The sequence below is a fragment of the Medicago sativa genome, chromosome 3, assembly GCF_051527215.1.
Source record: "Medicago sativa cultivar Bolivia chromosome 3, Bolivia_mono, whole genome shotgun sequence".
NCBI classification, from domain to species: domain Eukaryota; kingdom Viridiplantae; phylum Streptophyta; class Magnoliopsida; order Fabales; family Fabaceae; genus Medicago; species Medicago sativa.
Window position 1 is genome coordinate 53,446,721 of NC_140751.1, and position 11,765 is coordinate 53,458,485.

Sequence of the window (11,765 nt, forward strand, 5' to 3'; positions counted from 1 at the left end):
GACTTGCAAACTGAATCCCCAATATTTTACATGTTTAGATTATATGATTCGAACATGTATTTTACGTTTTTTTACACGTCCAAATTATAGAATCCAGAAGCATATAAAATTATTGAAACTAAACAAACCAAACAAAAAAATGTTTTACACATCAAAGCTTTAGAATTCTGACGAGTAGAAACACATAAATTACATGACCGGATTATAAAATCCAAAAACATATAAAAACTCGAAAACTAAAAAATCAAATGTGATAGAAAATATTATGTTACACATTCAAAGTGTAGAATCTGGACTTGCACTAAAAATTACACTTTCAAATTATAGCATGTGTGGAATACAATAATTACTGATGAATTCACTAATAATAGTCAATAATATATAAAGCCAAGCACCCGATAAGGAGTGTGTGCAGAAGGACAAATGTCTCATTTCTTCATAGTTTCTCTTGTTGCTCTCTTTTTCTTATGCTTTTTGGAGAAGACATTTGCCAATGAAACAACATGGGAGGAAAGATACCATCTTGTTAGCATCAGCTCTCTCTTACCATCATCTTCCTGCAGCTCTACAAAAGGTCAACTCATAATCTTCCATATTTCCCTCTCCCAATGTATTATAAACTTAATTAGTTGGAGTGGTTTTACATGAATGATATCTACTTTTTACATATTCATTGTTAATCTCTAGCAAATAAATTGAGCCATAGATTTGCTATAAACTAGATACATAATTGGTAGTGACATAAATTAAAGGACAACTTAATTAGAAAGTTGCTCCTAATTAACTTATTTATAGTTAATCTTGGGATATTATACTCTCTCCGTCTCACAATTATTGTCTCTTTAGCATTTTATCTTTTTCTCAAAATAATTGTCACTTTACAATACCAATGCAGCATTTATTATTTTTTTTTCTCACTATTTTATCCTTATTTATTGAATTACATCCAACTAACTACTCCACTAACTGCAATTAATAAGGGTGTTTTAGTAAATGCTACTAATTTTACCATTGGAATCAACACAATTAATCATTTCCTTAATAACCGCGCACAAACCTTAAACGACTAATATTGCGAGACGGAGGGAGTAGTTAATATTGTGTCCATCACACTCTCAAATGATTATTTTTTACTTTGCATTATTGATAATTAAAATCAACCAATAACTAGTGAAGTTAATTTGATCAAGTTATTATCCTCTTCCTTTTATTTATAACTTCTATGATAATTTTAAGGAGACAGAGGGAGTATTAGTCACCACATTTATCCAAGTAATAATAGAAAACAATTATTGGTGGGTATAAATAATCCAACCAACTCGAGATAAGATTTTGTCTTTTAAGTCTTTGAGAGACATGCTTCTAATGTCTCTTGACTTCTTGGTAAAGTCAGTCTTCTCCTCATATTTTTTTTAGTGAAACTCCTCCTTAATATTATTAATTGTTCTCCTATAGACATGAAACTCCTCCTTAATATTATTAATTGTTCTCCTATAGACATATTTGTACACATTTTAAGGGTTTTAGACCAACTTTGAGAAAATGGATCCCTTATATAATAGATCATATATATATATATATATATATATATATATATATATATATATATATATATATATATATATATATATATATATATATATATAAACGATAAATGAGATATGCATTAATTATGATGGTCATCATAATACGATGTTTTGAAATTTCAACTATGTTGATGCTCCAAAACATAGTGTGTCAAATGCATCTCGTTCTATACATTATTATTAATAAAAAATAATAAAAAAATAAAAAATTATTGGGCGGGCCGAACTAGGGGTGACAAAAATACCCATGACCGCGGGTAAATTGAAACACATGATGTAAGAATCATGAATTTTGTATGAATTATGTATGGTTTATTAAATTTGAATATGTATGAATGTTTAAAAGTTGATGTTTTTTGGTAATTAAGAAAAGGTTATTCTTTCTACAAACAAAAAAATAAATTAAACAATTCATGGGTACCCATGAATACCCACAGATACTTCAATACCCGCGGGTTACCCGTACAATGGGTACCCACGCGGATATGGAGCAGACACATGTATCATATTTATCCAACGAGGCGGGAACGGGTATCATACTATCCGTACCCATGGATACCCGTTGACATCCCTAGGCCGAACCAAACCTAGTAAAACTAAGAAAAGCGATTGTTCAATTTGATAGTTCAATTTGATTTACTATCTCTAAAATTTTCCAAAGAGCTTCATAATCATTCCTCATCATAAATCTATATAATATTATAAAATACATTTCCCACATACCAAGTAACATGAAAACCTTTTATAAAAAATAACAGAAGACCAAATTTGGTGTCTCAAACATGAAACTTTTTTGATGAAAGTCATATTATATTATGAAATCTAAATACAAATTCAGGTTAGCTTCAATCTGAAACACCAAAAAACATCCTCAAAATAAAAAAGAAAATTGGTCTCTGGAAAGGATTAGATATTTTGTGTTTTAGGTGTTGCTTCTATAATTTACGTTTTACTTCTAAGTTCTGCGTTTTGGTTAATGAAATGTTAGGCGGCGAAAATGAAAGCGCTGGGTTGAGAGTGTGAAAATGAAATGCTGCTGGGTTTTAAAAAAGGATGAAATAGTTGATGGGCTGAAGTCTAGTAAATGTTTGGGCCCTCTTTGTAGTTATTTTTATATGTACCCCTTTAAACCAAGTATTTCTATAAACATCCTCTCCATATTTTCTTTTGAGCCCCTACAATCATGGGCACTAGGCCGCCCCAACTCCGACCTATGCCTAGGGCCGGCCCTAACTATACTACTATTATATGATAAAACTTATGTTAGATAGAAGAATCTAACTTGAATTATGTTAAAAAATTGAATTATATCAACAAATTAGAGTTATACTCTATTCATTTTAACATACTCTGTTAAGTTACTATTATGAAGAAAAAAAAACGATTTTCGTGATGATTTAGAAATTGAGTAAAGTGCAATGATCACCTTGCTTCTTCATCATGCTGTTCCATCATACCATGTGTACTCGTTGTCTGACTTTTAGTTGTAGTCAGATGTCTAATTTTCTAGATTTCATATAGAATATGTTTACCATATGCTTATAATAGCGACGGAAATTAAAACAATTATTGTTTAAAATAGTGATAGAAGATGTAATGGTTAAGCAATAATAAATTGACATCACTGGTATCTATGAACTTAATTCAGTTGATAAGAAGAATGCATAATATATGTAGGGTTCAAAGTTCGAAACTTAGATACCTCACTTATTCATCTTAAATGTGAATTTTTAGCCACTAAACTACTTGACAAAAAAAAAAGATCGACACCACTAAACATTGTTCATTTCTCAATTCAGGTCCAAAAAGAAAAGCATCATTAGATGTGGTACACAAGCATGGGCCATGTTCCCAACTGAATAACAATGGCAAAGCAAATATTCTTCCAACACACGATGATATTCTTAAACTTGATAAAGAAAGGGTGAACTATATTCACTCCAAGCTATCCAATTATAACAATATGCATCAGGAATTGGATTCTTTAGCAAAGTTACCAGCTATTTATGGTAACCATATTGAAACAGGGAACTATTTTGTTGTAGTAGGGCTTGGTACTCCTAAAAGGAACTTGTCTCTTGTTTTTGATACTGGTAGTGATCTCGCTTGGACTCAATGTCAACCTTGTGCTGGTACTTGTTACACACAGCAAGATGAAATTTTTGATCCATCAAAGTCTACTTCTTATTGCAATATTTCATGTACTTCTTCAGATTGCACTCAACTATCTTCATCCACAGGTATACAAATTATATTATATATTTATTATGGTCACCAAATCACTTGCATATCTGGTAACATTTTTATAATATTATTTTTGAATTTTAAAATTGACTTAAGTAAGAGTTTTTATATTATCATTTATTCATAATTAACAAATCATTATATATATATATATATATATATATATATATATATATATATATATTTTTTTTTTATAAATATTCCTTGACAAGAACTTAGGCATATATCCTCAACAAAAAAAAAAGGTATATGATCAATTTTTTTCTTTGACGAATGATATGTGATCAATTAATCTTTTATTTTTTTATTTTTTTGGATAATGCGATCAATTAATCTTAGTCATTACGCAGACGTACGAACCTTGTTTTTATTATTAATAAAATGGAGGCTAAATAGATAAAATCTTGATTATTTTTTTTATTTTTAATATGGGCCAAACTTAAAATGTCTCATTTTTATAGGATCAAAAAATATTATAAGTTTCTATATTTTTATCCTAAAACCTGTAAAGTTTATAAAAGAAAATTAAGGATTTGTTAAAATTAAATAAAATCAAGGGTTAGATAACTTGTAAAAGAATTTCTAATAATGTTCTAAAACATGCTTGAAAAAAAAATTCAAAATTTTAAGAAAAAATAAGCAAATTTGAAATTAGCAGGACTAAAAACTGTGTACTGAAAAAAAAAAATATATAGGAACACAAAATGGTAATTCGTTTGAAAACGAAACTTGATAATTTTTTTGTCAAGTATTATTGATAGATTAAAGTTTCAAAAGTATTATTGATAGATTAGCAGTTCTCTTTAACTTGTGTTTCTCTTTAGTTACAAACGTTAAAATGTGAATTGTTACGTTAATACTATTTTTTTCTTTTCAATATTCAAACAAATTCTGGCCCTTAATTTGTTTAATCCTTTAACCCAACCAAGTGGACTATCCACCCCTCTTTATCATGTGTACATGTTTTCAAGATAACATGTGTATATTATTTGTTTTGAAAGAAGGATAACATGTATGTGTAAATGTATGTGTATATTATCTTGAAAGCAAATAATATAAGATGTTTATATTAAGATAGAGACCGTTTAGAAACTTCAATTACATCCGAATTTCCTCAACAAAATTTATTTACTTGTTTTGTTACATTATTATTATTATTATTATTATTATTATTATTATTATTATTATTATTATTATTATTATTATTATTATTATTATTATTATTATTATGTATAAAAATCAGTATCATTTAAAAAAAATAAATTCATTTTGTTATGTAGGAATGGATCCTCCAAAATGTTCTGCATTAACAAAAGCATGTGAATATGGCATGTTTTATAGTGACCAATCCTTCTCCAAAGGATACTTCAGCCGTGAACGACTAACCATAACGCCAACGGACTCAATTGATGGTTTCCTTTTCGGTTGTGGGCAATACAACCAAGGTCTGTTCGGCATGTCTGCCGGCATATTAGGCCTTGGTCGTCATCCAATCTCTTTCGTCCAACAAACCTCTAAAAAATTCAACAAAATTTTCTCTTATTGTCTTCCTTCCACTTCCAGCGTTATTGGCCACCTCACATTTGGAGTTACCGATAATAACAAGGTGGCCAACAACGCCGTTAAATACACTCCCTTATCCACAATCTCACGTAGTAATTCCTTCTACGGTCTTGACATCGTTGGCATCAGTGTTGCCAAAACCAAGCTTTCAATATCATCCTCCATTTTCTCCTTCGGTGGCGCCATCATTGACTCTGGTACTGTCATTACACGGCTGCCGCCGTCTGCCTATGCTAGCCTTCGTCATGCATTCCGGAAAGAAATGGCGAAGTATCCAGCTGCTTCGGGGTTTCAAATTTTAGATACATGCTATGATCTTAGAGGGAGGGAAAATGTGGTTGTTCCAAAGATTAGTTTTGTCTTTGGTGGTGGTGTCACAGTGGAGCTTGGTGCACACGGGGTACTTTTCCCTGTGAGTTCAAGGCAAGTTTGTTTGGCATTTGCGGCGAATAGAGATGATAGGGATATTACTATCTTTGGGAATGTGCAACAAAGAACACTAGAGGTTGTTTATGATGTTGGTGGTGGTAAGATTGGGTTTCGTTCAAATGGTTGCAAGTGAACTTAGTTTTGATCGATGAATCATTCTTATTTGAACACATATATCCAAGAAATCAAGCAACATGGAAAATACTTTAAAATAATTGTATTTTGATCGGTTGTGGAAATTGAACTATTGGTGACTTGAATATGTGTTGTTGCTGGCAATCGTTCATGGATGTGTAATTTAAAATAAATTTAAGCTTGTTTCTGTCATTAATTTAAGGTTTGTTGAACAAAACAAGAAGTTCTTGTTTTGATTTTTTTTTTTTTTTTTATATGTAGTTTGGTCGTGATGATTTTATTTTTTATTTTTTTTTATGAACTCTATGATTAGTTAATTGATTCAAAGGGTTGTATCGTAAAAAATATGATATTGCGTAACATGACATACTCTATTTAGGTTTCTTCCCTTTGGGGTTTAAATTTGATTATGTTATGAATAATGTTATGAATCAAGCGATTACTATTGAACTATGTAGCACGTGTACGCAGAGTGTGTATTCATATCTTTTTTATGATATGGATATGTAAAATATCTTATTAGTATCTGCGTATCCATTATAAATATCCGATAAAATACTTTTTTTTAGAGGTTAAAAAAAATACTTTATGGATATATGTATCTACGAGTATTGATGAAGTATCGGTCTGATACTGTAGTAAAATTAGTCTTAGCATTACCCCCAAACAATAACCAACATATACATATAAACATCAATCAAATATAAGCAAAGTAAAGAAATCAATGAACTTATTTATCATTAATATTGTTGGATAACTAGGCCATTGATACAACTCTATCAACCTCCTCCACTAACGACTCATATATAATCTGCAAAATAATAAATCGTTGTATAACTCGTGGCGTGACAAAGTCACTGTCCTTAATGATTTATCCGCCTCATAAGCGCATATCCTCTCAGGATACAACAAGTTCCTCTCTGATATGAATCATATCAGAGATGACAAAACAACTTGAATTTGATAAACACATGAGATATAACCCAGGAATAAAATATTGAAAGAGAAGAAGTTACTTTTGTTTGCTTTTCATGGATACTATTTATATTGCCTAGTCCTAGTGGATACAATACTCACTTATCACTTTATTACTTGATAAAAATTTGGCACACTTCCCGAAACTTTCCATCAACAAGCATTCTTCCAAATACCAGGTAAACTGCCGATCCCACAAAGGCAAATAAAAAAGAACATTGTTATCAATGAACTGGTTAAAATGAGAAAAATCTTCATGATATTAATAACTTCACCCAAACGCGACTAGAAGTCTTGGCTGCCACTAAAATCACAAGGAGCGTAGACAATAGAAACAAAGAAAATTTTTGTTGATTGTAACCCAAATAGATTTACTAATATCTACAATATCCCGAACCTCCCCCTCTGATTTATCATGAAGATTTAACTAATTCTTCCAATCATTATCTATTGTCGAAGAAGAATTTGCAGCCGCTAAGGATTCAACGTTACTGACTTTAATCAAAAAATGATATTTAGAACCTTCATTTTGTAGTGCTTGAGTAACATGAGCATGGCTTGACGATCCTGGAGTGGCATTCTTGCAATACGACATAATCTCATAAGCGATAGGACGTAGCGAGATTATTTAGGTTTAGATGAAGGTTTACCTTTCTTAGCTTGCGTCCCATTAGTTGTAGTGATTAAATCGTTGTTAACTGTCTTGTGGTCTTCGATCCGCTCAAAACTCCAAGGTCCCAAAATAGGTGAAAGCACATAACATTAGTGAGATTGAAGTGCTTGATTGTTTTGGGCTGAGCAATCAGGATAAGTAAAAACAGGTGAATTACTAACCGATGAAAGCTTGAAAGAAACACATAAGCTTTACTACTAAGATGTGGAGAAGTAATATGAATGTTTACCTCCTGCGTGGTAACCAAAGGATAAACTGTGTGTAAAGGTATGGTAACTAATGGATCAACTGTGTGCAATGACATGGTTGGAGCCTTTAAAACAGATTCAAAATGCGCTTAAACTTCATCGTATGGATCGTTACCAAGTGATTTTTCCCAATTTGGTTCATGAGTTGGTTCATCATTTGGATCAGAGTAGGATGAGGAAGCATCTGACTCGTCCTCTTCAAAGCACATATCAATAGGAAGCCCACTCTCTAATTCTTTTTGTAAAACATTACTTTTCATTAATCAAGAATTCTTGCACAATATTTATCAATTCCAAGGACGCTATAGACATAAGAATACAGGGAAAATCCATCCTTTCAAGTTTTTTAGTACAAAGATCAACTTTTAGTGGCCTCCTAAACATCGAAGAGCATAAACTAAGAAATTGAACAGTCCATTCATGCAAAGGAACACCTTAAAGCCGCAACCGTGTTCCTTTTTCATATTTAACATTCTCATTATTTGACCATGGATGAAATTCCACAAAAAACAACTCAAAGAATGCATTAATGCCATTAATAACACATAAAATGTCTCCTTTCCGAGAACAGAACCAGAATCATTATCACCACCCATGGAAATTATTCTGTCACTTTCAAAACCAACGTCTATGATTTTTTTCTTACTATAAAAATTTGTTCACCATTCACAATTCTTGAAATTGCACCCTTACTTGTCCAAGCAATGTCTTCTCCCTTACCCATAACAATTTATCTCCCTCTTTAAAACTTCCCCCAAGTTCTTGTGACTTCCACATCCTCCCCTCATGCTCTTTACCAACACCACTAAACCTATCGAAGCGAGCCACATTGGCCCATACTCTTAGATGACCAACGAAGACATTATTCAAAGCTGATTTCAATTTTTCCACATTCCACACCTTACTAAAATGAACAAACCCAAAGATCTGACCTCTAGCATTTCTATTTCGAGAAACATAAAGATCAGATAGTATACCGCAAGCCTTAAAGCCTTTTCTCAGTTCAACAAATTGCAAGTGTTCTGGAATGTTGGTGAAGTAGAAAGTAGCCATTGTTACTGAACCTATTTGCTTTGTATGAGGATTGTTGTTAGTGATATCCGTAGTTGATGAATTTGGTTTCCTTAGTACTTGTTCCTAATTGTGTAATTGAAATCGGAACCTGTTACGACGATCGTGTGATCACCCACATGAAGGAGAGTGATGTTGTTGAACCTGGTAGCCACGAGAATAAGAACTGTAATGTGATTCATGTTGTCCTTAAGAAGGATCATGATATTGTTGTGAAGAAGAACATGAACGATGATGTTCACCATAATGTTCACAAGAATAAGGACTAAGGTACAGTTCATGATATTGTTGTTCACGATTGTCAAAAAGTGAATCTCGAGTCCGATGATTTTCATCGATGTGGTAAGTGATGTCAAATCCTAAAACGCGAGACCCTATTTTGCCAAAACCTGAAGCGCGAGGTAGTATTATGCCAAAACCTGATGACCCTTTTCTGCGGTCACAATTATCTTGCAACCCTAGCTTGCGAACCTCAAACTTGTTGTAGACCAAACATCTTAGCCGATATGTACCCATTGAAATGTTATATCCTCGATCACCTGGTCGGATTGCTTTCTGACATCTTGAACTCACCACAATCCACTCTCCCCCCTTCCCCCCATATGGATTCACCCTGACAGGAACCATTCCCCTCCCAAAATTCCTCACCTCCGACGAAAAGGATCGTCGGCGCAGTGGCCGTAGGTTAGACCTAGGGCTGCCACCTCTATCTCTAGCTCTCATTTTCTATTATTATTTACTTGGAAGTGAGCATATTTTAACCAATTTATTAGACTATGGGCCATGCTCATTAGTTCTTACGAGACATTTAAGAAAAAGAAAAAATAATTAAAGGAAAAAAGAAAAATAATGTATTCAAAAGATAAGTTTTTATACTTTTATAATGTTGATTACACACTCTAATATAATTTTATTATATTTAATTTTTTAACAAAATGTTCAGAGAAGTCGGTAGTTAGCATTTCTCAAATATTTGCTATCACTTGGGTCTTTATTATAAAAACAGTTAATTATTTAGATTCTGTTATGAATAAATGAAAATATGATGTGGATGTCCATTGTCCCTAGACCTTCTATATTTCTTAACTACTATGACTAAATGACTTTATTGATATTTTAGTCTCATGGCTCTTCATGTAATTGTAAGTTACAACTTTTGTATCCTATAAATAGGACCTACATTGCCATGTAAAGACACACTTGTGAAGTAATACAAAACACTCTTGTGATGTAATTCTCTCTTTGTTTCTTTCTCTTTATTCTTATATACTTTATAATATCTTGCAATGCTTTGGATTAATTTCATATCACGTTATCAGCACGAAACTCTAACCAATTGAGATTAGAAAAATCTTATTTTTTTGGTGTGATTGAAGAAGATTTCTGGTGTTGATAAAGCCATGGTTTGCGTTGTTGTTTCCAATGTTGAAGATTTGATATCTGCTACCCGTTCATATTATGATATTGCCAATTCTGAGGTATTGCATGATTGTTTTCATATTATCTTCCTAATTAATTTTTCTCATGCCTTAGATTTCGTTGTAAGTGATGATAAAACATATGCATATTTATGTATGTATTTTAAAAGACTAATGTGTTTAGCACTAAATATTTCCTGAAATGAGTTAGGAGTTTCATGATGATTAGTTATTATCTCTTTAATTGCCATTCCCTGTTATTATTTTTGGCGTCATTTAGTTGATATTTCAATATGCATGCTAAATGCTAAATATTGGGGCAAGTAAAACCATGTGAAATCTGCAACTAGAGAGAAATAATAAGTCTCTGTTGATTGTCATTCTAGCTTGCCTCATCTAGAGGATACTTTTGAATTTCATCCTAATTAGTATTAATATGAGTGATTCATTGACACTAAGGAATTGATTGTTCTACATTCACAGATTAATATGTAATGGATATTTGAGGATGTTAGATCTAATACAGAATTTCTTCATTCCCTTAATTTAATGCCTCTTATGTCCAGATTTTAAATGCACAAATTGGAATTAACCCAATGGTTGATTATCATCACTTTATACGTATATAACATTAGTCTGATTTTACTTTTAAATAAGCTAAATAGGTTTCTCACATGATTTTTTTATTTTATTTTATTTAGTTAATACATTAGCATGTTTGATATTCTTAATAAATTTTTGAATAATTTAACATCGAGTATCCCTGAAGGATTGAGCAAAAAAAAAATTGTTCTTAATCATTATGAAGATCGCCCCTGAAGGATTGAGCAAAAGAATTGTTCTTAATCATTATGAAGATCGTCCCTGAAGGATTGAGCAAAAGAATTGTTCTTAATCATTATAAAGATCATGTGTATTATAATTCCTGAACAAAAAAAATAAAAATTAAATCATCCCTGAAGGATTGCGAACAATCAAATTTTTATCATTGTTTATGAAGATTTGAGATATAGTTCTAGAAGAACTAATGATTTAACATCAAACATTCATGAATGATAAAATATAATTGTGATTTTTTCTTTATCATTGTCGATAGAGGTTTGTGGTTGAGTTCTTGAAGAACTATATCTTTATTCACAATTGAAATATGAGATCTATTTGATCCTAGTATAATTTATACAAAAGAAATTAAAGAAAAATTATTTATGTCCCTTGAGATGTATATAGTTCTTGAAGAACTAAATATTTAAAGGTCTTGTTAACAAGTGCCCTAAGGACATTGTTTAAGGAACCCACAAAAAGAAAGTTTGTCTTGAAAATACAAGTCAAACATATATAAAAGTCATAATTACACAATTTCCAAGGTAAAACCTACTAATTTTGGATGCTTAAACAATGCTCTAAGGGCATTTGTTAACATTTT

General features: G+C 31.5%; 1 protein-coding gene and 1 long non-coding RNA gene across 2 annotated transcripts; both read left to right on the top strand.

Moving 5' to 3' along the window:
* Positions 1-409: 409 nt before the first annotated feature.
* Positions 410-6,084, top strand: LOC146938306 (aspartyl protease family protein At5g10770-like). The gene is made up of 3 exons (XM_085752265.1): positions 410-574; positions 3,386-3,826; positions 5,111-6,084. Exons 1-3 carry the CDS (start codon positions 424-426, stop codon positions 5,953-5,955), a joined length of 1,437 nt encoding a protein of 478 aa, XP_085608391.1. The 5' UTR covers positions 410-423; the 3' UTR covers positions 5,956-6,084.
* A 4,059-nt stretch (positions 6,085-10,143) lies between these two features.
* On the top strand, positions 10,144-11,541 carry LOC146938307 (uncharacterized). The gene is made up of 2 exons (XR_015031259.1): positions 10,144-10,402; positions 11,112-11,541. It is a non-coding gene; the product is annotated as an uncharacterized LOC146938307 (long non-coding RNA).
* Positions 11,542-11,765: the final 224 nt, after the last annotated feature.